General features: G+C 51.5%; 1 protein-coding gene and 1 long non-coding RNA gene across 8 annotated transcripts in view; one reads left to right on the top strand and one right to left on the bottom strand.

Moving 5' to 3' along the window:
- Positions 1-23,892, bottom strand: part of LOC308069235 (uncharacterized protein) — a 30,789-nt gene extending 6,897 nt beyond the window's left edge. For 3 of the 7 annotated variants that reach the window (XM_080401230.1, XM_080401232.1, XM_080401231.1), the window contains exons 1-6: positions 23,760-23,892; positions 13,650-14,503; positions 6,281-6,442; positions 3,574-3,760; positions 2,419-2,573; positions 1,181-1,207 (exon numbers count right to left, since the gene is read on the bottom strand). In XM_080401230.1, coding sequence (XP_080257356.1) covers positions 1,181-1,207; positions 2,419-2,573; positions 3,574-3,760; positions 6,281-6,442; positions 13,650-14,503; positions 23,760-23,808 — 1,434 coding nt within the window. In that variant the 5' untranslated portion in view covers positions 23,809-23,892. The other 4 variants (XM_080401233.1, XM_080401235.1, XM_080401234.1 and 1 more) reach the window with 4 other exon arrangements.
- LOC308069259 lies at positions 2,582-13,643 on the top strand. The gene is made up of 4 exons (XR_013930325.1): positions 2,582-2,742; positions 2,818-2,935; positions 4,591-6,172; positions 7,871-13,643. It is a non-coding gene; the product is annotated as an uncharacterized lncRNA (long non-coding RNA).
- Positions 23,893-26,089: the final 2,197 nt, after the last annotated feature.

The following is a 26,089-nucleotide window of genomic DNA, read 5'->3' as shown; positions in this document are numbered from 1 at the left end:
TGGGACCCTGCTGTTCCTTCTGGTGTCAGGGGTGAGGCCATCCTCTGGGGAGGGCTGAGTAGCTGCTTAAAGGCACGTTTTACCTTATTGTTATACTGTGCTGCAGGCAAAGCGGGGTTTGGTTTCCCACCTACTCACACGAACCCAGGGGGGCCTTTACAACAAAAACAACCCAAAAAAGCAACTTGACTCCCTTCTCCTTCCTGAGAGGCCAGGTGCGTTGGTATCAGCCCTTTTCAAGGTGGTGGCTTTTGTGGACCGTGAGATCAAGCCTTTGTTTCCCTGTCACTCTGCGAGCCACAGCCACTGGGCACTTACATTTGAAATGCTAATAGAGATTATCAGGAGGTCAGGGAGCCTCCCGTGGCCCTCCCTAATGTTTGTTCTCTCCAGGCTGAGCTCATCTGGCCTCATGAACTGAAAAGGAGCCACGCATCGAAAAAATTTCAATTTTTTTTTGCTACACTGTTTTAAATTTCCTAGAGTAATAGCTGGAAAGCCTTAGGGACAGAACAAAAAAGATCATGCCCCAAGACTAGTGTAATGGGGAGAAACCAACCATTCCCCTTTTAATGCAGTTGTCAGACCATGGCCGGGGCATTGCTCTGCCCTGTCCCGAGGTGCCTGCCCGCCGTGCCACCAGCAGAGCCATGGCTCCACACACTGGGGCCACCTCGGCAGAGGTGTGCCAGCCCTGGCAGAGCCTCCTGCCGTAATTCTACTTGGGGGTCTGCTGAGTCTGCAGCTCAGACCTCCAGCTGAGGTCACAGGCTCAGCAACGTCGGTTTCAGGGCTATTGAGTTAATTGCCCGTAAGTGAGTCTTTACTCATGAAATATCAGACCTTTGTGTTTAGTACTAGGATTAAGGTATGCTGTGGAAAGGTTCTGGGGGCTCAGCAGTCGGTCCCTCGTTGTGTTCGGGGTGTCCCAGAAAAGCAAGTGCTGCTGGGATCTCAGAAAGCCTGCTCCTGGAAGCTAGCTAGCTGTTGTCTGCAGGGAGGGTGGCAGGACCACAGGCCAGGCGCAGTAAGTCGCAATACATCCACGTCTGTTACTCTGACAGCACATGTCAGGGGTCAGTGAGCCTCTTCTGCCCACGTGTGATGCTGTGTGCCACAGGGGCTCGGGTCACGAGAATGCTGATATGAGTTAAATACATTCTGCAAAGGCAGTACATACCGAATTGTTCTTGCTGATGTCCAGACCCTAAAAACAAAAGGCAAATACATTGATAAATATCAACAAGACAGCAAGACCATCTCACAGTGCTGGGAACAGACTGGACTCTGTTCTCAGCTCTGCCCTGGAGCCCACCCTTAACTCTTTAGGATTCAGTCCCTCAGGTGTGTGATAATCCCCTCTTTCCTCCTCCACCTCTCTTGTATTTAGACTGCCAGTTCACCTGTATGGCATCTAGTAGCCTGGGGACCTGTGCCACAGAATTCCCAAGCAGTACCCACACTGTAGAAGTAAATTTTTCTGTTTCATGCTCAGGGTAGAAAATGCAATGCTGAGTGGCAATACTAAGGTGTGGTGTAACAAGAGAGAATAAGGATTTGGTTTGAAGAGTGTGGACGCTGATTCTGCAGTCTTGTGAAGTCATCAGGGCTTTCCATGTGCTTAAAATGATGTTCATGCTCCAGCAGTTGGCTGGACGCAAGGCAGAGCACGAAGCACCTTCAGGAGTCAGCCTTTGTTTGGCATCTGAAGTTCATCAAAGCGTTTGCAACCTACTTGCAACTTTGGGGTGGAAATTTCATGGGAAGGCCTTTCCTGTGAGACCCCTACTCCTTCCTCTTTCCTGCCGGGCTGGGAATACTCCGATTAGAGCCTCTGCCCTGGCATTTCAGCACTTCTGATCCCCACCAGAACCTGACAGTGCTGAGGCACTGCAAACAATGGGAAAGAAAGGGAGAGGAAAAGCATTCCTTTCAGAAAAGCTGCTCCCTTGGTCTTCAGCCACACAGCTCCCCCGAAATGCTTTGGGGAGGGCAGCTGATGACACTGATATGCTGCCAGTCTGCTAATAAGCGCTGCCAGCTAAGGACTGGCTCGCTATAATTTTCATCTGTGGTAATGAATGTGTGCTTGGTTTAATCTCACCAGCAACAATAATGAAGATATTTAGGGGTTCACATGTTACGTGGAGTTAGCAAGGGCTAAAGCCCACGTTGCTGTCTGCAGGGCCCCTCTCCCCTGTGCCAGTGCTCTGCTGGTGCCCTCTCGGCGTAAAGCCATAGCCATTGTCTTCCTTTAATGCTGGGAGCAGAGGTGCAGGGCACCTTGGCCCCCACCACCCCAGCCCCTGCAGCAGCAGGCAGGGTTGGCTTGCTCCCCCTGCACCCTGCTCTCAGGCACCTGAGCAGAACTTCTCCCACTGGTCCCACTGGAAAGCTGACTCCAAGCTTATCACTCACCTTTCTCACAGCAGGGTCCTTCGATGGAAAAGCCTGTCCCTCAGCCACACCACCAGCTTCTCTGAACTCATTCTCCTTGTTGTTCCTACTGTTTGACGACTTCCTCAGCCCCACCATCGGCTGGCTGTTTCCTGATTCAGGGTGTCTCTCGCTTCCTGCAATGAAAGACAAGGACTTGCTCTCGTTTCTCAGCAGCGTCCTGCTAGGGTGGCCTGTGGCCAGCGCTGCCAGCAAGCTGCAACTGCAGACAGGATGAGAACCCTACGGACTTAATGATGGGATGAGACCCCACGTGCCTTCATGCCACTCTGCAGTGGAAAGAAGGTAAATGCTCCGACAAAGTGTCTGACCACAGCAGGACTTTCTAATGGCTTCCTCATGGTCTTATTTTCCTTCCAGATCTGCTCTAAAACTGCCAGGAAAAGGCATTTCTGAGCCTCGGCACTAGAGATCCCCAAGGCCATCTCCACCGACTCGGTCCTGCTGGGAGGTGTGCTGGTGTTCTGTGTTTCACCAGGTATTAGAGGAGGCTGAAGTCCAAGGTCTGAAATAAGCTAAGCCTCACTTAGTGGGCTGGTTCATATCTAACATTGGATCCAGACTTTTCAGCTGGCTGAAGCCAAAGACAGGCTGAGCCCAGTCTTTCTCAGCCTTCTGGAAAAGTTGGTCCCTGGATCCAAGCTTTGCAGCTGGGGCTTATTTCCACTTGGTCTATAGAATAGGTCATCCTCCAGGAATGTGTTCTGTGCCTGCTTGAGAGGGTAGGAAACTAACAACAGGCATACAGCTTTCCATCTTGGATCAAATCCTACTTTGGCTGGGGGAGATTTTAAAGCCACGTGGAGGGGCTCCGCTAACAGACCCACTCAGGTGTGCTGAGTTTCCAAGAGAGACCTGTTTTATAAGGCATTTATCCTAATCTTTGTTGCCACAGCTGTGGAGCAAGAAGTCCTGCTTCATGCATGTGAGGCGGCAAGCGTTAAAATCCTAGGCATAGAGTGTTTAAAAACTCATCTCTTGGATTTCCAGCTAAGGTTTTATTCCACTAGCACCTTGCTCTGTTCTAGTCTGCCTTTCCTAGGGAGAAGGTTGCTGGTCAGCTTATTCCATCCACTGGTGGCAAGCAGAGGGTAGGTTCGAGGGACCTGAACTCACCATTGCAGCTGCTCATCTTCTCAGCATTCGCTCCTATTTCTGGGATGATAGAAAGATCAGAAGGGTTTCCAGTCTGAACCAAGAGGCTGTGAGGTCTGTTCCTCCCAGCAAAAAGCATCTTCGTGTCTTGGTACGAGTTGAGGAAGACACTGGCAGCTCCACAGGAGCAGTGCTGCAGAAAGTACTCCTACACCAAGAAAAAGAAAGTGTGCAGGCTCTCGGGCTGCATGACCCCAGGCAACCGAGCAGCGCGATGGTATGGGCGAATCGCAGCTGCTTCAGATGAGGGATGCCCAGCGTTGCCACAGGACCCATCAGAACCCAGAGAAGTTATTTAATTTTCTAAAATGCTGAGCTGCCTGGAGTTGGTAATATAGATTTTTTTGTGGGGTTGTTGGTGTTTAGATTAAATTGCCTGATACTCAGCATCTTTCACGTTTGTTTCCCTGAAGGAATTGAATGCAAATTTCTCAACGCAGAGCTACTCAGCTAAGGCATTTGTGTAAATAAACAGATGCATCATAACAATGACTTGCATTTTAAGACAATATTATTTGGTTTGGGACCCGGACAGACAACAATCTCTTGTATTTTTATTGATGGGCTGCCATAGTTCACTTGCATGTTACCACTCCAATTCACTGCACGTGGTACTTCAGCTGGTGTCCGTCTGTTGTAGCTGGCATGGTGGGAAAGGGAGATGTACCCTGCATGACCATGCTGCACAAGATTTTGGTGGGGCAGAAAGCAAGGAGGCTTTATCCAGCCAAAGTGGAAAGGGAACCAAACTATTTATTGGGGTTGGAACCAGTGCAGGCCAACACCAGTTTAGCACCTCCAGAGACCCCCAAGTAGTAACAGTTCTAACGTAACATCTCATCTGTATATGTTGCCACAGCAGCATGGCGCTTTGTGTTACGTGTGCCTTTGGGAGGTGCTTTGCTGCTTTTGGCCCACGGCTTTAGAGATCTTGTAAAGCAAAGGATGTGGAGTAATGGCATTCCCTTTGTGTCCCAGGACTGAAATGCCACCGGTGTCTGTGGTGATGTCTGTACAGCTCTCAAGAGCAGCACTGGGAGCACTGGCTATTTACAGTTCTCACAACCAGCTTTTAACACTGCACTAACCCATCTCTGCTCTGGGGGTTGTGACTTCCCTAGGTGTGCCTTGGGCATGGAAACCTTCCCGTGTTCATGGTCTGCATGGAGAGCAAACATGCTTTGGAAAGTAGCCTCAGGACACCCTCCAAAACGCAATGTGGACAGCAACATCCATGTCCTATGGCAGACAGGGGTGGCAGTGTCCCTATTTTGCACGGAGGGGCTATGACTCTGAAGAGGAAAGTGACAGCTGCTCAGATCAAGGAGATGCAGGCATCATGGAGATACCTGAGGGAGAGCACCCCGCTTTGCAAAACACATTGCAAGTGCTGAATGTTACAGCTCCCCACCAAACTGTATGGGACAAGTGCAGCTGAGAAGGTACTACTAAGAGCTCTTGGAAAATACAAAAAAAATCGAAGTTTCAAACAGTTAAATGAAAGCAAGTGCTTTTCATTTCAGTGGGAGCTGGGGAGGAGGGGGCACGTACACCAGATGAGGATTTGACCCTGAATGTGCAGCTTGGAAGGGTTACTTTGAGCGATGACTCACAGTTGTAAAGCTCCAGGAAATGTGTTAACAATTCCCAGGCTCTATGTAGGAGGCTGCATTCCTCTGAGCATGAGAGATGGGTACATGGAAATGACGGGCTACTCTGCTCTGCAACCTGACTCACAAACTTGGCTTTGGCTCTGAGGAGGCAGCAGTCACCTACTGCAGATCCAGTCGCAGCAGGTGGGAGAGCAGCACCAGGGGAGGAATGATGCTGTCGGGAGAATAAAAGACTCACCACAGCATGGCTGGGAAGAAACAGCTGAGTGTGACAAACCCCTTCTGTTCCTTTGGGGAGTGATAAAATAATAAAAAGAGAGGGGAGGAGAAAAGCTGGAAACCTGGTGTGATGGCCAAAGAAAAAGAATTGAAAAGCAGAAGTGGGGTAGAGCTGAACGAAATATGCAGGGGCTAAAAAACACTGTTTGGGAGGATGCTGGAATGATTCGCAAATTTCAGTCAAATTCCCCAGCTATCTCTGGCTGATAAAGAAACAACCACAAATAGGAACCCTGAGATGTTTCATGTCGGTGACTCTTCATTTGGCAGCTTAGACGCACGGGAAGGGAAAGAGAGCATGGAGCTGGGTAGTGGTACCACTGCTTCTCTTTCCCACCATGTCTGTTTTGTGGGAAAGTCTGGGATTTTGGGGTTTGAAACCAGAAAGAAAAGAAGGAGCTTTTAATTCAAAACACAATTGAATGTTTTGTTTTGATAGCATTGACGGGGGCAGATGTGTTCTTGATGTTTTCAACCGTAGAGAAGTTAAAGCTACTGACTCTGAGCTGGCCATTGCATGGGGTGAGAGGGATGCTGTTTAACTCAACAGAAGCAAGCACACCTGCGAAACAACACTGAACAAGAACAGACACCCAAGCCCACCCCAAGGGAAATTGAGCCCACTGTGGTGGGCGAGGGGTCCCTGAAAACCAGAGCACCCAGCCCAGGTGAGCGTGGGGTCCAGTAAATTAGCATCTTCCCTCACACAGACATGGAACTTTGCATCTGGGCCTTGAGTATAGCTTTTAATGGAAGATACTATGGTGTCTGCTTACCTCTTTTATCTGGCTCATCTTCTGTTCTTTCTGCAAGCTGCACACTTGCTTTTGGAGACGCAGGTTGTGTTCCTGCAGCTGCCCGATCTTCTCAATCAGTTGGCAAATGTGTTCCAGGTATCCCAGACCAGATCCCAGGGCTTTGCTGTTCCCTTGGTTCACCTGCAATGACAACGCATCTTAGACCATGCAGCAGTAGCAGAGCAACCCTTACTTGTGGGTGGGAGCCCAGCACACCCCTGGCAGCTGTGGGCCATGGTAAAGATGCTCAGGCTTCCCCTTGCAAGGAGCTTTGGTTACAGCCAGACCTGAGGTCATACTCAGACCCGAGTATAGCTACATGTACAGACCTGAGCTATAGCAGGCCTGTAGCTTGCTCACAGCTCTTTTCTGGATTGCTCAGCAAGACGTGCCATCAGAGGGGCTCTTCTGACTGATCACAGGCTGACACGGAGCAGAACCTGACAGCCTGTTTCTAATTCCACCTGCCAGGTTAATTTTCATCTTTTGCTGGTCACAGGACCCTTACAAACAAATATAGTTCTACTGTATGGTATAGATGGCTGGGGTTCGTATGGCTCCCTTAGCCCAGAGCCCTCGGGCAAGTCACACCTAGGTGCACTGGGGCTGAGCCTGGCTTCTACCCAAAGGCAGGCATCTGCAGGTTGCAGTGATTTGCTGCTGTGTGGCCAACTTTGGGGGTAGGTTTTACCTGCCTTTGGCAATCCACAACCATTACGGCACGGCTGAACTCAGACCCTCATCGCCGCTGGGTCAGCGAGAGGGACGCGTGCCTGGACCGAGCTGCCGAAGTGGTCTTTAGCAGATCCCAGCTTACGTCCCCGCTGCTGCTTTCTCAGTCACTAAGAGATGCCTGAAGAAAGTTTGCAGGGTCAACCCTGCTGCCTGGCTCTGGCAGGGTGTTCTGTACCACGGATCTCTCTGTGCCCAGAACCTGCAGCATCCCAGTGCTGCGCAGCCACTGGCAGTGCTGCAGACAGGCGGCAGTTCTGTGGCAGAGGAAAATCAGCGGTGCTTCCCAGCCTCCTTCTCAGCACCTCGCTGCTCCTGGCCCCCGGGCTTCCCCGAGCACAGCGAGCATCCTCTCCCGTGCCGCCGCGGGCTCCGAACGTGCTGCTCACACACACATGCAGGGCTCGCTTCCACCTTGGCGCTGCCTGCTAATGTGCATGTGATATCAGTAAGTAAAATAAGCCTCGATATTTACAAAAGCAGCGCTCTAAGTTTATCTTACTTCAAAAAATAAGTTCTCTCTACAAAAGCAGGAAGCTTGCTCTGTCTCCTTTCCCACAACAATCTGCATTTTTGGGGAAATGCCAGCCTTGGGACTCTTCCTGTCTTTTCATTATGACAGAAAGCTCATGGTGTGTTCAAAAATAATCAACATTAGGATTTACTTCTTTTTAAACAACTGATGATACAAAGTTGTTTATAAACAGGTATTATTATGTCCAGATGCTTTTGCGTCTGAGGTTGGGACAGAGGTCACATGAAATCACATGAAAACCGGTGATGACTCCGAGCCAACCCGTCATTAACATTCATGATTTTTATTTTCCTCTCGGGCAGAGTCTGCAGGAGCGGTGGCAAGACAAAGGCTACTCAGCCATAAAACCAAGCCCTTAGCGTGTCTGTGCGGTGGGAAGGGGCACAGCCCCAGGACCCGCAGGGAGAACGAAGCCTACATGGTGTCTGCTGGGAAAAGCTTGAATCAAAAGCACTATAACCGATACATCTGAAAGCATCCAGGGATTTGGGGCTGCCCAGCTTCGGAAGCGTGACTTGCAGAAGGTATGTGAGTATTGGCTTCTGAAACTGGGCAGTTTTGAGCTGCCACAAAATGAGTAGTCATTTTTTTTACGCTGACCCAAAATAGGTAGTCAGAAGTTCCTCATTATCCTTGGAAATGCAGCCTTTGTGCTACCACACCCTCTTTCTTCACGTTTAACAATCCCCTTTCTGCCAGTTTGCTGTTGCAGTGGCGGATGGAATGTCTGTATTGCCCTAAGGAGACACTAAGCCAAATCCAACCCGTTGTAGCTGCAGAAACACAGGGGAAGACTACAAGGGACAGAGGAGCTCTTGGAAAAGAGGGTAAAGTAAAACATGCGTCCGTAACCTCAGGGCTGGGGAGAAAGCACAAAGCATTTGAGTGTGACCTCTTTCTGTTAGAACCCCTCCTTTGGTTCCGTGTTTGTCCTGCGCTTGATGTTTTAAGTTCCTGATGAGTATTTGCAGCTGCTAGGGTTACAGGGAGCGGGGGGAGAAGGGACAGTGGCCCTGATGTCCAATGCTCTGTGTCCAGGGCTTAAGCAAAGGTGTGTTTGGGGCAGGCATGAAGAAAATCTGGCTTTTAGCAAAAGTTAGAGAGAACCTCCAACTCCTGAGCATAGATACAGGCCTTCAGAAAATGAGAGGGACAAGATGTTGAGCAGTTGCTCCCTTCCTTGAGGCAAGGTGGATTTACCCCTGTAGAGGACCTAAACCAGATAGAGGTTGGACTTGATACGGTTCACAGCCAGCCTTCAGAAGCAGGCAGTCTGGGCTATTTAATAGGAAATTATTTTGCATTTTATTGAAGTGATCCCAGTAAGCACAAATGAGGAAAAGGCAAATCAGGCACAGCCTCTGGCGCCTGCCCATCCTGGCAGGACCAGCTGCCTCTGCAGGCAGCAGGCAAAAGGGGGAAAGCCTTCAAGGGGGATGCTTCACCTTGCTTGCCCTGCCACAAGGCCCATTAGCTTCAGGATGGCTCAGATACGGCAGGCGTTAAACACTAAAAAAATGTGTAATTTAGCTGATTGCCCCCAAAAGGAGAGGGTGTCTCTAGGGACCCTTCCAGGGCTTTCTTTTCCATGGACTGGAGATACCTAACCAGACCTCACTGTCTTCTAAGGTCATGCCAAGTGCTGCGTAGAACCTGGTCTGTCATGTTCATTCTGGTCTAAATATTTTCCTCTCAGCAGTTTTAAGCCAGCAGTGGAGGGTGAGCAACCATAGGAAAACCGCAAACATTTTCCAGGATGATTCTCTTCCAGCCTCTGTCCTCCCCGCCAAAGCTTCCCAAAACATTCACTTAACGGGACTGAAATGTTTCCTGTTCCCCACACGGGGGTTGCCCAGTAGTGTTGGAACAAAAGCCACGTGCCCATTTTTGAGTCGATGAAGCCTACGAAGAAGGAAAACCATCTCACCCACTTGTTTGAAGGTGAAGATGCGGAGGATCAGACTGACACAATTTTTGAATCAGACGGTTAAAGTTGCACTATGAAGTACCAACATAATGCGTAAATAATGCCAGATTTTCCTTTTGGGTAGATCAAGCTGAGCCAGACCCACTGCTGGAAGGAGAGGAAACCGAGGCTTGCCGTGTCACTCCCGTTATGGTTTAGCCCCTGCAGAGCTGTGGTGCCCTATGCCGCCGTACAGCCGGGTAACTGAAGGGCTCTCTGCCCGGTGGGTGCTCGTCTGGTGGAGTTCTGGGGACAGGGTTCAGTACATGGGTCCCTGCTCAGCTGCCGACAAACCACTGTTGTGCTGCCCCACAGATTTCCTAGGAAACTTAAAAATACAGGATCAGCATCTGCACTGGGAGCTCTGGCTTATCCAGAGCCCTCCAGTCACTGTTCTGACTGGGGTAAACCAACAGTTTTCCCCTGCAGCCACCATCTGCGGTGGTGTGAGCATGTCCCCCCGTGCACGTGCCATCGTGCTCAGCCCCTGAGCACTGCAGAGGTCTGAAGGGCGGCAGGAGCTGCAAGACGAGCGGTTGCTTTCAAGCCTCTCGTCCAACTGAGGCATAATCAAAGCTGCATTTCTGATCATCTAACCAGTGCTTTGTCCCATGCATTCCTGCCATTACTCTGATGCATGCGATGGGCTTTTCTTCAGCTGGGATCAATGAAAATCTGCCCTGAGGTGGGCTTGGCAGCAGGAGCTGAGGGTGACAGGTGGCACTAGGTTGCAGGCAAAGCTCCTCTTTGTTCAGGCAAGAGCTCACCAATGTTTCTTGCAATGTCATAGCTTTCTGTGCTTTGAGCAATGCTCCTCACTTGCGGACAGGTTTGAGTTATACCCTGCTCCACGCTCCCACAGATCCCTCGCTGCCCGCTCCCACCGTGTTAGCACGGCCAGTACGGAGGCAGCGTGGTCCCTAATGGCAAACCCTGGTCACACACTCATGGGGCTTGGAGCAACTGCTGGGTGACGCCACAGGCAGAGCGGGAAGCATTTGTCACTGGAAGCTGACAGCACCAAAAGGCTTGTGAATAACAGGAAAGAGGGAGATCATGCTGTATATTTCTGACGGCTCCACCCGGCTGTCCAGGAGGGGCTGTGCTTGCTGATAGCTTCTAGTTTCCTCCAAGCGGCACGCACAGGCTACGGGCTGATGGCCACAGGTTGCCCCATACCTCCCCCGAACCGTGCCGCTCTCCGCAGAGAAGTATTTTGACTACTTCAGCCCAGGATAATTAGCGCTGCATCAGTAATGGGGGGGGGGGGTGTGTGTTTCATTTCATGATGATGATGCTTCCACCCTCTCTCTTCTTCTAGGGGTATGGGCTGGCTTTAAATGCAAACTTCACAAAGCGTGAGGGAATGTTTGCACAGCAAAAGCATCAAAAGCTAGCATCTTCAAACTGACCCCAAACATTTAATTTGGCTTAAAAGGAAATGCTTTTATTTAGGCTTCAAAGTTCTTTCACTTGTTGTTTGACAGCTTCCACTTTCTTTCATCTTTCTAAATGTAGGCAAATTTCAAAACAACAACAGTTCAAAACAAAAGATCAGAAAGCTTTGTCTGAGAAACGCCAGGCTGAAATGATTCCATCTAGATTTCCACCGAAGCCATTCACTGAATGAATCCAAATGGTCAAACTTTTGGTCACTTCCAGTTTCTTTTTTTTGGTGTTTTCCCTCCTGTAGCCTCAGCTGGGAGGGTGCAGAAGGCCATGCTCGGCCAGTGCTGGCAGTCTGAGTCGCTGGGCTGTGCCGCTGAGCACCATGCTGGCACCGGGCTGTGCCGCTGAGCACCGTGCTGGCACTGCTGCGGCCAGTGGGCTGGGGACACGCAGCTGGTCCCCTCTCGCTTGGAAGCTGCATTCCCCAAACCAGCCGCAGAACTGAGGATGCTGTCAGTTATAATTAAATAATGCTCTCACCTGGTGTCAAATTAAGCCAGCATAAGCACTCTTGCATCTCTTTTGACATGGACTTAATGATGCAACAAAACAATTTGGTTTGCTGTGTTCCTTGCCGAGCAGAGTGGGAATGCTCTGCGCTGGCCTGCTACCTTTCAGATTACACTGGTTGCATTTCCAGGGGTATCTGAGCCCTTCAGATGACATCAGGCCGGACAAGAGATTGGCCCCTAAGTACCACGTTGTCTCTTGGACATGTGAGAGCCACAGAGTAAGCCTGGAGCAGAGCCTCCTCGCTGCGGGGAGCCAGGCGCATCCCTCAGCCATGGACATCTGGGCACCCCTTCCGAGCGGGTCCCACCTCCGTTGCAGGACAGTGAGGGCAGGCCAGCCTTGCGCAGGCTGGGCAAGGGCAGAAGGCTCTGCAGCGGCAGCCGTGGGCATCCCTTGCCCCCATCAGCCTGGGTGCTACCTGGCATCCCAGCAGCTGGAAGAGGTGCTGGTCTATGGCTACAGCAGCCTGGAGGTGCTGTGTGAAGAGGGGCAAGCTTCCCCAGCATCTAGGTCACAGCTGTATTTACACAGCTCAAAAAACAAAGAAAGAAAAGTGCTCTGGGGCACAGAGCTTTAGCACTCAGCCAGCAAGGATATTAAAAAGAAGGGGAGATAAGCTCCCAAGAGCTTCGCTTCCTCTTCACCTTCTTTCTAAATTATTCTCTTGTTTATTTAAATGCTCTGCTTTGGGGAGGCTCCATTTCACAAATGATTTAAAGGAATTTCATGGGCAGCCAGAGCTGTCAGACAAGACCAAGCTGGCTGCAAACCCTCTGGAGTGTGACAGAGAATTTAGGTAACTTTTTATAAAGTCTCCTTGCGGTCAAACTCTCCTGCTCTGGTCCTTTTCTGAACTCTCTGCCAAAAGGCCAGGGCGCTGACTGTTTGAGGACTGTGCAAAATAGACATCCATCTTCCGCTGTATGTGAGACAGCTGGGGGGAGAGGCTGCTCTGCGGGATCGTGCCTCACTTGTACGGGCTCGACAGGCAAAGTTAGCAGAAGTGGGCCATGGCTGACCTTCCTCATTGCTTGGGAGGGTCTGGCATGCTGGGGAGGAATGATGGTTCAGGGCCTGGGCAGAGAGGTCACGGTGAAATTATCTGCACAGCAGACAGCACTTCTCACTTGGCTTCCTCCCACCCATCTCCCTTTCCGATCCATCACTGTTACTGCAACGAATGCCCTGAACAGAAATCCCCGTTGTGCACCATCGGATGTTTTTGCTGTGTGACCCTTTCCGCCTCGTCTGCCCTTCTCCAGCCCTTTGCTCATGGGGCTCCTTGGCCCACCTCTCTGTCATGAATCACCTCTCCAGTTAGGTCTTTCCTTGGTGCAGGAGCCACTGCAGTGGGCAGGCAAGGCAGTGACCTGTCTGCATGCTGGTAGCCCAGGGCTTTGGGCAATGTGCTGGGGTGAGTGCTTGCCAGCATCCACTACAGGAGAAGGTGCACAGAAGGGCTTTTCATCCTCCGGTCAGTGGCACAGTGTATCCAGCAAGCAGAAAAAAGAGGGAGTCTGGAGCGGGACAAGCTGCTGAAAATATGCCTTTGCAGTTTTGTTCCATCACAGCTGCACTGGCAAGGTAAGATGGGAGCTCCAATCCAGCCCGGCAAGGATTTGGATCTCTGCATTAGCTCCCTGCTCACTCGTTATTTGACAAAGCTGACTGGAGAGGACAGGACGGGCCTGGACAGAAATGAGCCACCCCTTAGACAAGTTCTTTCCACATTCTGGTGCCCCGATGGCAGTCCAGCAGTTCCCAGGAACAGGAATAACCCGACCTTGAGAAGGAAACAATGTTCTGCCCCCCATCCCATGTGTCAGACGACAATGACTAACTTCACAACCTTCATTTTAGGACCAGAATCGAGCCCGTCCTCTAATCTGGGGCTTTTTGAAACATCAGATCTCCATGAGCCATTAGCGATCCTCACCCAGACTGGATATATGTGAACTGCTTCAGAATTTAACTGCTATGAAAAGAGCTCTTAAAAACCGCTTGCCATGATTTGCTGCTTACAGCAACAGTTGCAGGGGAGATTCTCTAACTCACTGGGATGTGTCCCAGCTCCTGACAACCCACAGGACTCAGACCCTGACTGAGGTATTTGGACAGGCCTGGCTCTAAGCTTCAGTTTAGGTGTTTCTTACCTCGCTCAGTCTACAGCATTCATCCATGTATTCGTCCAGACTGTCGCTTGTGGGGTACTTCTTCAGCTGATGGCCGTGGATCTGAAGGTCTTGCATGCTGCCAAAGTTCTCTGGGAAGCTGTCAGCAACTGTCTTTGGCTCTTCTATGGGACCTGGGGTGGGAAGAGTGCTTTCCCTGGGAAGGTCCGTCTCTGGGGTGGACTCCTTTTCCAGAGATTGCCTTTCGCTCTGGTCAGAATGTTCATTGGGACTTTCTTCTTGAGGGATGCTGAGGTCTTCAAGGGAAGCTGCAGGACCCTGCACGGCATCTGCCTCCTGGCTGTAGTACTCAGCTTGCTGTTGGCTCTCTGGATCTTGGTGGCTGACTTTCCTGGCGTGCTCCTTGTGCGTTCTCATTATCAGATGGTCAATTTCTGGGGAAGAAGAGGTGCTCAGCACACCCGAGTCACAAAATGAGTCTCTGCTGTGAAGCACAAAGCTCTTCTCTGAACCCGTCGGCGTTGAGGGAGAATTGGCCCCACTTGGCAATTCAACCCCCGAGTCCTCGGATTCGAATTTGGAGAACCTGTGAAGTCGGCACTTGGACTCAAAGGCGCTGAGGTCGGGCAGTGTGGCTACGCAGTCTGTGCCTGCCAGCCCATCGGCACAGTCAGGGTCTGCCGGGGCGGCTGCCGCCTTCGGGGTCCCCTGGCGGGCCAGTGGCGGGCTGGCACCGGGGAGCTGGGGCTCTTCCCTGCAGGCTGGGCCAGCGGAAGCCTCTGGGATCAGCCCGGGGTTTTGGATTCCTTCATTGCTCAGTATCTTCATGTGTGTCAGCACGACTTTGTCCTCGGCAGGTGGGCTCTTCTTACCTGCTTAAAAGAAAAGAAGTAGAAGGTCACAAGAGGCTGCAAACCCCAGTGTCTAGCACATCCCCTGAGGCGTGGAAGTGTAAGCCCCCCGTAGTAAGGTGGTGGAGAGGGAGAGCCCTAATGTGGTATTTTGGGGAGCTATATGAAGCTCTCTCGCAGGCTCTGCTACAACACATGTGTTGTTTCACAGCCCCAGAGTCCTTCGGGGGGAGTCATCAATGCAGACAGAGTTCTGATTTCACAGGTAGGCAGAAAACAAAACATTAGCCAGATAAGTTTTTGGTGATTACCTGTGCCCAGGCACAGAGAAGTACGTGTGCTTTCAGCACGACAGGCCTTAATTTAAGTCTAAAATATTTCCTCTGATTAAATGTATTCCACACCAGCAGCAAAAAGGGTGAAACAAAATCTATCTTTCTGCAGGCTTAAGTGAATTCTGGGTCGCAACAGGCAGTTTGCGAGCTGTTTGGTATTCTCTGCACACACACAGGTGACAAAAAGCAAGTGCTGATAGGAAAAGCAAATGAGGCACTGTAGGTCTTCTTCACTCCCTGTATGGTTTTAGCTATGAAGTAATTCCTTTAAGTGAGCCCTTACCTGCCTCGTAAAGAGAAAGGAGAAGGGGGCAGCTTTATGAGCTTTTTTCACACGTGGACAAAGATGACTTGTTTTCACATCACAATTATTTCAGAGGGTGACGTGGCAGAACAGCCTCTGGATGAAAGACTGATCTACAGGAGCTGAAGATCTGCCCCCAGGTTTTCTTACTGTTTTTCTGAATCTTATATTTCACAGTGCGGGCTTCTGATTCACGGCGATGGTATGAGAGCCAGGGTGAAAGCCCAGCATCCACCCTTTAGCAAGCTGCAAATCTCAGCTCCAAATACAACTGTTTGTGTATTTATATATATATACACACATATACATATAGGGCCGGGAACTGCTGCAGTACAAGACTTCAGTTCCTTTGGTATCTTTTCCCTCATTAGTGCCTGACCCAGAGCACCTCAGAGGGCTACAGTACATACACTTTTCAGGATATCTTACTTCCTACTTCACTTCCTCTCATTCCCCTCTCCTACTTCCTTCCTTTTTGCTTGATACCAAACCAGCAGCTGCTTCACAAACTCGCTCCTGGTAAGGTAACTATCCCTAAGGAGGCAGGGCAGGCCAGGACCCCCACCAGCCGGCGGGAGGGCAGGGGTTCCTGCATGCACAGCCCTCCTTCGCCGCAGCCCAGACAGCTCCCCGTCCAGAAAGGACCTGTTTCCCCCCTTCCCTCCTCCAGCCTGCTTCCCACAGCATCCACAGGCAAGGGAGGCTTTCACCCATTAAGGGCCCGAGCTAGCTACCACACAGATCATTTTCTACTTTATTTAAACCACTTCTATTTGATCCTGAAAAATTCTTGGGATATCACTGAATTGTGCCCTTTCCTGCTCACAGACAGCCATAGAGTTCATATTTTACCCTGGATTTCCATGAAGGGCTGTCAGCAATAAATAATCCCGTCTGATGGGCTCTTTGTGGCACTTGGGCACACACAGTGCTTATAACCCCTCACAGACGACCGTGTTTATCGCATACAGAGCTGTACCCACCTCTGTGGCAGGATGCACAGGCATCGCCCCACTGGGAAGGGCCACATGTGGGACGGTCAGTACCAGACCATCAGCAATGCAACACCAGTACCTCACTGGGCTAGGGGACAGGAGAAAGCCATCGCCCAGGGGAATGCCACAGGCAAGCTCATCAGGGGCTTCTGCTCTTGGAGCAAGTATGACAGCCTCCGAGCTGAGGACAGGGAGCGGGGAGCCTGCTTTGCAGCTCTGGGCACAGCCAAACACCACCTGTAAGAGGGAGCTTGGTGCCAGGTCTTGGGAGGAGGAGGTGGAGCTGAATCGTGACTGATTTGGAGTGAAAAGGATCTACCTGCTTAGTTGCAAACATCTCTTGCCAGTGAGAGGCAAAGTGTTGTATCTGCGTGAAAAATGAAAGGCTAACGTTAAGGCTCTTCTGATGGCGTCACCACCCCAGACGGCACAACGAAACCACCGAGCATCAGGGGGAGAGCAAATGTGTTGCTGCACCTTCTCCTTAAGAACAGATCCTACCACTGCCACTCTTACCAGGAACTGCTATATGCAATGGTGGTTCCTTCCCGAAGACTCTGATTGCCTTCCCTAATGAATCATGCCATGCTTTCCTTTGACTGGAGATCCTCTCACTGTCTCTCAATCTGTCCCTCTTTTCTTGCTTAACCGGTTTCACCCTGGCCTACACAAATATTTCTTTGTCTGAAATCAGGAAGCAGCATATTAAAATGAGGTCTTGCTACTTAAAGAAGGAGATGTCAGAGACTTCAACTCCTGTCTTTTATGACTGCAAAAGCTACAATTTGTACCAGAAAGTTTGGCTGGGCTAGAAAACATGAAAAATGAGATGAAATCTCTGACCCTCCACATGAGGATCCCCTCAATGTCACCAACTCCAGCGCGGAGCAAGGTCTGTGCTTTGGACAACATGGTCCTTTGCTCTTCCTATCCTGTGGTCAGCAGTGACATTGCATGGTTTCACAATTTCTTGTTTATGTGTTCCAGGCTGCAGCCCATTGATCTCAGCAGTGGCAGGTCCTGGTAACCACAGTGTCGGAACATTTCTGATTTATCCTCCCAATGCCTTGTGATGAGGTGAGATGTTATCATCCCTTTACCGCAAGTTCAGAATAGATGCAAAGGGCGGCAGGATTTTGCAACACACTTGGGCACCTCATCCTCATTCACTCAGTGATACTTTCCCATGGTCATCTGTGCTACAGCGGGGAGATGCCCCATGATTAAGGCAGTGACCTGAAACTCAAGTTTTTCTTGCTGCACTTTGCTGACAGAACAGTCTCTTCTTCCTCCCTGTTGCCTGGGTAATGGCATCTAAACCATGGAGCTTCCAAGCAGACTGTTTCTGCTACGCATCTTGGAAGGGACACGCAAAAACACTCAGCTCTTTCAAGCACATTGCCAACACACACCAGAATGGTGCAATTAAAGCTCATCTGTGCCATTACAAAAAAAAATCACAAACCCCAAAAAACCCAACAACCCCCACCAAACGTGACCCTCAGCTGCTATAAATTAGCTCATTAGCAGGGCCCTTGATGGAGCAGTGTCAGCTGGTTCTGGTTGAGGGTTTGGCTGCCAGTGTTTTGCAGGTTGATAGCAGAGCAATGTGGGCAGGATGGGCTTTTGCCGGGTGCTGGAGGAGCGTGCTGCAGGGCTATGGTTACAAGCCCATGTGGAGGCTTCTGAAAGGAGGTGTGAGGAGCTTCAGAGAGCTGAATGGCAGCATTAAGGTGGGTGAGATGTATTTACTTGTGCTGGAGACCAGCCACGTTTGATAATGCTGCTCCTGGGAAAACAGCCATGATTTGTTTTTGTTGGGTTTGTTTGTTTGTTTCCTTTCCCCTGGGCTGGTTTTCCACACCCCTTCTGGGGTGAGGGTAAGGTATGGAAGGATGCTGCTTTCAGGCAGCAGGGGAGGGGAAGGAGTTGTGTGTGTGTGCTTAGGGACTGGTATCGCTGCCTGCAGCATCATCAGCAATGTGTGCCCAGGCCAGATGTTGTCTGGGGTTAACTCATGCTCCTTGCTTAGCAGCCCCCCAAAGGGCTGCCTGGCTCTGCGATCACACTGAGCAGGGTTCCTGGGCTGTAACAGAAGGCTGTAGCTGATGGTGACTTGATTATGTATGACCTTTGGCAAGTTGCTGGACTTCCTGTGCCTGTACAGCTGGAGATTAAGACTGCTTCCCATCCCACAGGGAGGTGGGAACAGCGACCTAGCTAATATCTGAAGGTAATTAGTAGGGAGTAAAAGGAATTTATGTTTCCCAGCTAAGTATCTAGAACTTTGCTTTGCTTTGTTTCCAGACTGCTTTCTAGGATACTTCTCTGTTGGCAGTTAGCAAAGCCTAGCAGAGAAGCTTCAACCCTTTGGAGGTGAATACTCTCCTGTCAGCTCCTGTCCCCAGGCTTTCCTTTCCTTTCCTTGCAGTTTGAAGTCTGAGTGTGTTGTTCCTGTTTATAATGCCTAGCAGCTGCCAGTGCTCAACCTGGTGCGATGCTATAGAGGTTCCTGACCTGAGGAAGGAGAGCAGATATCTAAATGTGAAAATGCTTTCAAGCAGTTTCTTTATCCCGAGTAAGTCGCATGCAAGAGATGTGCTCAAACAACTCATTCCCAGGCAGAACTCCTAGGCGTTCCCAGCCCTGCCAAGGCCCAATTCCTGCAAAAACTCCCACTTTTCTAGTAAAGGAGCCAACATCTATATTTAAATTACCATGCTCCAAAGCATTGAAATCCAGGTCCATTTTTTACTTTTTTGCATCTACGCCTGTGGCTCAAAGGCATGTTTCACTGGCAATTCCTTCAGCGTAAGCCCTGTTAAGCCCTCCTACATCCCTGAGAGGGGTCCTTGGTCTCTGATGCACTGACTCGAGTATCTTCATGGTCTTCTGATGCATCTGGCTAACAGAAGGGCTTGTGGTGGGAAGGGGCTGGGCTGGCAGTGGGATAAGTGCTGCCAGTGGCAGTACAGAGCTATACTGTCCAGCACAGCCCCATGCCGCTCTCCTCGCTTCTGGTCTGCACCCACCCACCTTCTCAAAATGTTCACCCTCATCTCTGTTAAACACGTGCGCAATGGCTGGCCCAACAGGAGCTAAAGCTTTGCTTGTCTCCATCTGCTGCTGTGTTACAAAGGATAGCATTGTATAGGATAAACAAAAGATAAAATTTCCAACTGTAGTGTGCCATGGGAACAGAGCACCAGAAATAAAGGGCAACACCAATGCCTTGGGTTGCTGCAGGGATTTTGCACAGCTGCCCTGCAAAGGAAGACCAGAGCCAAACCCCATCATTCCAACCAGCTGCTTAGCCCTGAGCACAGGAGCACGACGCATGTGCAGAGCCCCAGGAAAGGTTTGTCAGCATCCCACAGAGGACCAGCACAGCCGCCTGGTGACTCCTCTCTAGCTCCGGCTGTGCTGAGCGTTAAATCCTGTGCCATGCAGGACGGGTCCTATGGTGCGGCTGTGGCCTCCTAGTAGCAGAGAGAGATGCTCGTCAGCTTTTGAAGAATCGTTAGGGAGCAGAGACTGGGGAGCTGAAGTCAAACTCATGACCTAGAAATGAAAGGCTCTCCCACTCCCATTCAGTCCTTGCATTCCCTCATTTTCCTTCCTTCCTTTACAAAAAAAAAAGCCTCCCTTTAGTCCTGCTGCTCCAACATGTTCTCTACCACCGCTAGCAGTACAGCCCAGGTATTATTTCCCTTTCCCTGCGAAGAGGGGACTTTATTTTTTTTTCCCTCACCAGCGATGAGGTCTCAATTTCCCAGCATTTGAGAGAAAAGGGGTCACTTCCTTTCTGAAACAATAGGCATTTTTTGCTGCTGACTCTTCCCCCACGTGTGGGGAGGGCTGGGGCTGTGCTGGCACCCCCTGCTCGGCACCAGCCACCCCCGTGCTGGAGCCACACCACCTTCCTAGTGGGGCAGTGGCTGTCCCCTGCAGAGCCCTGCGGCACACGGAGCCCAGCGCTCAAGGGAAGGACTGGATTACTCTTACACTGCCAAAAAACTCCAACCAGAACAACCCAACAAACAAGCAAACCCCATCAAGCACAACCAACTGACCATATGGCAGGGAAATGTGTCTCCATGGAGCTTTGCCGTGGGGTGAGGATCTTCCTCACTGTTAAAGACCTGGTCCCAGTCCTGACGATGGCAGGGGTGCTGCTTGGTACCAAGTTTCTGCAGATAACCTGCCCTCCCAAGGCTGTTTCAGCAAAGCTACTCTGTGAGCACGGCCCAGCCTGAGCAAGGGCTTCTCCGGAGCTGTTAGGACAATCACAAGCCTGAGCATTTCTAAGGGGAGCTTACAGAAAGGTCTTGCACCAGTTACAGCCTCTCTACAACAGCAGAAACTTGTGCAGGCTTGAAAAATCACTGCTATAGAAATGTGTGTGTTTGGGGTTTTTTTTTGGTGTGTGTGTGGTTTTTTTTTTTGTTTTTTTGGTTTTTGTACTGGAATTGTGACTGAACAAGTAATGTTTGCAGAGGAACACGCTCCCATGTGGTAACTGAATATTTGCTTGATAGACCCAATCCTCAATATTTCAATTCGCCCACTGAAATGCATGTGGATTTCATGGGAGTATATATACAGTTTGATTTGCTTGAAATGTTGAATGCAAAGGAACAATTATGACACAGCTGAGATCTCTGACAGCCCTCGAACAAAAAGCACAAAGTTCTTGGGTGGTTTTCCTCCAAGGTGCTCTCCCAGACTTTTAGTTATAAGTGTATGAAGTTCCTCCAGATGATAGTTTGGTAATATATAATGTGGCCAGAAATGTTATAGATCCCCCATAGCCGCAGCTAGCAATGATAAATCCATATAAAACAGATGCTGAGAGAAAGATAATAGGGTTCAAGGACTGACTGAAGAGGCATTTTTTGTCTTAATACCTAAATTTTAGAAGAGGAGGAGATACTTATAGCTCTCTTCAGGCATTTGAGGCAGAATGAGAGGGAGCTTCTTTACTGGTGGCAACAGTTGGGTGAACTAAAGAGGAAATGGGTTTCCAAGTACAGAGACCACTTGACACTTCTACAACTTGCTTCTAGTCATTCCAAGTGACCCACAAAGTTTTGGAAACAGAGCGACGGGTCTGACAGATGAGTGACCTCTGGCAGGTGGTCCCTGGGCACAGCAGGTCCCCGCAGACCACCTGTTTTACCGGTGGTGCTCGCGCAGGCTGGCAGCCACCAGTTTTTGGACCTAACACCTGACCATGTGTATAGTGCCAGATAAACTTTTTTTGCTGCATTTAGCCTGCAACTTACTACTTTAGATGTATAGCCCAGTGGGAAAACGAGGCCAAGGATAAGTATGGTGCACGAGGTTCTGTGCCAGAGTCCTCCCTGCTCTGCAGCGTAACCACTCCTGGGGTGGGGGGCTCAGCTCCCACAGGCATCCCTGGTGCTTGTTTGTGAGACTTTGCCAGGGTGATGACAGCTCTCCCTAAAGACCTGCAAATCCTTCTTGGAAATTTCCATGTGCTCATTCAGAAGAAAGGTTCAAAACCTTAAAGTAAATGGTGCTTTCACGAGCAGCCCTGTATAACAGCAAAAGATTATTTGGCACACAGCTCACTAATGTGGCTGAGCCGAAAATGAAAACAGATATACCACACCTTGGCCAGAACTGTCTAGTTCAGGAGATCCTTCCTTGCACATCTGACTTGCAGGCTGCCTTGTATCCTTAAGGAGTATTCAGCCAGAAACCAGGAGACAGGAGGCCCTTTGCAAGGATGGAACTTGCCCCCCAGGGATGACAGGTATGTAGTCATTCAGGTTTTATTGCCTATAATAAGCTTCGATAAACAACTGTTCAGTAGTCCCACAGACCAAAGCCATTAAGACCCCAGTGCTTCAACTGAAGGCAGAGGAACTCCGAAAGGTCACTGTTAACCCATCCTCCATGTGCAGTCACTGCTGTCCCTAGGCAAAACCCCAGCGCTGCTCCTGCTCTGAGGAGGGAGCAGTGGGTGGGTGTAACCATACTCTTTGGTATGTCTGAAGTCTTTTATGGTCACAATGAGAGCGGTGACAATTTTTGGGTTAGTTGCTCTTACTGCAGCCACATGAGGACCGTGGTGAGATGATGATGAGGAGGAGGTGGCAATGCAAGGCTCTGTAGCTGTAGTAAGCTGAACTTGCTGATACAAGAGGTCCTGCCACCCTGATACTTCTGTTCTAACAGCCCCCGCAAGGAGGGGAGAAGATCCAGCCTACACCCCTGTTACTTAGCTGCCATTCTAAAGAAAGAACAAAAAAAGTTTTGTTCTGTTTACATTCTGAGGCTGCATTTGGAGATGCAGCTCTGAAGTCCCTGCTACAAAGCTTGCAAGAAGCAGCATACTCTTGGCTTTTTGAGTAGAAATGGGGTCCAAACCAGGGTGCAAATAATATTTGGTGCCTCTTTGTAGCTGAGGTAATGGAGGGAGCGCTGTCCCTGTTTCGTATTTGGAGAAGTTCTAGCGGAATCTCTGTTTGATCAGTGTTCCACGTGATAAGTCTGTTGTTCCCCCCCCCCCCCCCCCCCCCCCCCAAAGCTTCCACCTGCCCCTGACAGTACTTCTGTGTCTGGGTGATGAGGGATGCTTCCCGGTGGAAGAGCAAGCTTCCTTTCCCCTCCTAACCCTGCCCTCAGACCTGCACTATGTAGCCTGGGGGACACAAGTTCACGCTCAAATTACATCCAGAGCAAAAAGAAAAAGAGCAATTTCCACCGCCCTGTAAAAGGGCATCTCTTCGCGCCTAGTGCTGATGCTGGAGCGCTCTCGCAGCAGCGCTGCCCCAGAGCCCTTCGCGTCCTTGGGCAAAACCCGCAGCCCCCAGCCGAGCCCGGGCAGGGCAACGCGCTGCGCCAGCTCGGGCACCTCGGGGGGCTCCAGCTCCCCCCAGCCCCCAGCAGGCCCCCCGGCGCAGGGGAGCTGGGCAGTCGTCCCCACCCCCACCCCCCAGCGGTGGATGCCCGTGGCGGCTCGGGCTGGGGCAGCGCAGCGCTGCAGGGAGGCGGGAGCCCCGGGTGGGCTGCCGGGACCCCAGTAGCCACCGCCGTGCTCCGCAAGCCGGCGCCGGCAGCGATGCTAACGGCGAGGGGAAACCGCCGCCTCCAGCGCGGCTGAAGGGGGAACGGGTGCGCTAGGGGCTCCGCTCCCCGGGGCCGAGATCCCCGGGCCCGCCGCGCTGCCTGGGGATAAACCATCCCGCACCCGCTGCGCCACTCGCTCTGCGCAGCGCCGGGGAGTGCGGGGCGCGGCCCGCCCGGGGGCACCCAGCGGGGTCCCAGACCCGGGGCAGCAGCTGCTGGGGGGCGGCGGACCCGCCTGGAACGCGGGGCTGTGCGGGTGCGAGGCGGGCGGTGCGGGGGTGGCAGCCTCCGCGCGCCCGGACCCCCGCGCTCCCGTACCTCCTGCCCCCCTCCTCCCCTCGCAAGCCGTTTCCACGCCGAAAAAAGCCAAATAACCCCCGTCTGAAGCGGCGAGCAGCACCTTCCCGTCCGCGCTTACCTGCGTGCGGGCAGAGGCAGCCGGCGAGCAGCGAGCGCAGCATGGGGGCGGGCAGCCGCGCAGCGCTGCGCGGCCCTAAGTACCGCCTGCGCGGCCGGGGGGGCGCGGGGGGGGGGGGCGGCGGACTCACCTCTCCGGCCGGCCGCGGCCAGCCTGAAGCTGCGGTGCCAGGCGAACATCCCGGCGGCGGCCGCCCTCAGGGGCGGGCAGGGGCGCGGGCTGCCATCGCGGCCCCCCCGCGGCGCGGCCGGGCTGCCGGGGCGGCGGGCACCCCTCGGGGCGGCGGGCGGGGGCCCGGCCAGCGCGCCCTTACGAAGGGAGCCGTGCGGCGGAATGCATCTCCTACGGCTGATAAGCCGGGGAGGCTGGAGGGGCCCGGATTACCTTTGCAACCCCCGGAGGAGCGGGGGGAGAAGGGAAAAGGGACGGGGGAGAAGAAAAAGAAAAATATTTCAGCGCTTGCATAATGTCAATAAACAACCCCCCTCTCAAGTGGCAGGAAAGGAAAGGCTGGAATGTTTTGGGTGGGGAGGAGGGAGTAGAGTGGGTTTGGTGGATTTTTTTTCGTTTTTTTCTTTTTTTGTTGGTTTTTTTCCTTTTCCTTTTCTCTTTTTTCCCCCACTCTTCTTCTTTTTTCCCCCACTCTTCTTCTTTTTTCCCCCACTCTTCTTCTTTTTTCCCCCACTCTTCTTCTTTTTTCCCCCACTCTTCTTCTTTTTTCCCCCACTCTTCTTCTTTTTTCCCCTTTATCTATTTAAATTGCATATGTTTGCAACACAAAACTCTGCCTTGCTGGTAGCTGGGGCTGCAGGCTATGAACAAGAGCATTGGTTCTCTTGATCCAAGTGTATTGATTCAAGCACTGGAATGGGTGCTCTGGCATGCCCTGGGCACAGCTCACAGAGCGCTGCCTTGGGAAGCATGGGACATTCCTGCTAGGCAAGGTGTACACCGCGCCAGCTCCTCCTAGGCTAGGGGTACACCATGCCAGCTCCCTACAGCCAACAGCCCCATAACCTGCATGAGATCTCTGCTTGCTCAGAGCACACCAGCCCCTGCATTACTCTCCCATCCAGACTTCTGCTGACTTAAGCACTGTCGGGAGAAAACGTGCTGCTCCACCAGTTAAACCGGCCTAATTCTGTGGACTTCAGACATCCGCAGGATCAGGAGACCACAGAGAGCCAGCGGCTGCTCCAGCCCTGCCACAAATGCCGTGAGAAAGCCAGGCGGGAGGGGACCTGCCAGAGGAGGTCCGCTGCAGCTGCTCCCCTAGGTGTTGGTCCTCCTGTGCCCTTGCCACATGCCACCAGCCAGGCATCAACCAAAGTGAACTAATTGCCTTTTTGCTGTGGCTGGAGTTTGCTGATTGGCACCAGCCACCATTTAAAGGCAGGGTGTTGGACTGGCCTGCTTTATTACCACATGGCTCTTATTTTATTGCTCCCAAACTCATGTCACCCGACAGGAGGAAGGAGGCAGCCTTCCTCCCCAGGCTGGGGGGCTCCTTATGCTGCTCCCTCCTGCCTCCCACTGCAGTGGGATGGGGAGTTTGTGGGCTGCATCCGATTCCCTTGCAGCACCCTGGGCACTCATCGCACAACCAGCGCCTGCTTCTGTTTTTCTGGGAAAGCCACAGAAGGCTGTGTCCGGGGGTGTGAGAAGGAAACCATAAATTCCCTGGGTGAAGGAGGTCTCTCTTTCTTGCACTGTGAGGGTCCGTGCTGGGGGATGTGCACCACCACCATTATGGCTGCGTGCTTGGTGCACGCTGCCTGCCGTGCCCTACCGGTGCTGCCAGCCCAGGCTCAGTGCCTCAGCTCCCAGCTACAGTGGGCAGACTTAAAATGATTAGAGCAGCGGAAGGGTAACGTACAGGTTCCTTAGCATAAATTTGCGGTAGCACTGTTAGCAGCCAGAGGAATTCCGGGGACAAAGTATTACCCTCTCAGCCCCAGCTCTGCTGCCCACACACCATTGCACAGGCCTGCCTTTCTGCCATTAAGCTCCATTGCTTTGTATGCTGCTGAATGCACTCCTATAGTACCCAGAGGCTTAATTTTTTGTTGTTTTGGGTTTTTTTTAAAAATAACTGTTTTGGAGAAGGAAGAAAAACTGCTGTGCTGATGTCTGTATATAGCTATAACTCAAAGTGCTCTGAAACGCATCTAATTTGTAATGAGCAAAAGCTAGGTTCCTAAGGAGAGTCTCAATCTGGCCGTTTCTAAGCCCAGTTTACCCCCTTGTGTTCAACAAACGATTGGGGCCAACAGAAATGACTGTGTTACCAAAATATAATAAATAAAAGAACCCAGTGACAGTAAGCTTTTTGAACAAGAATGAAACATCCCCTGGAATGCGCACAAGCCAAGCGCTCCGGCCCTGGGCCAGGGCAAACATGGGATGGAAATGGCTGGCAATGAGTGCAAGATGTGAATGCTCTTGGTATTCTCATGAGAG

Source organism: Falco punctatus, assembly GCF_963210335.1.
Source record: "Falco punctatus genome assembly, chromosome: 9".
Classification (NCBI taxonomy): Eukaryota; Metazoa; Chordata; class Aves; order Falconiformes; family Falconidae; genus Falco; species Falco punctatus.
This window is presented reverse-complemented; position numbering and strand designations above follow the sequence as displayed.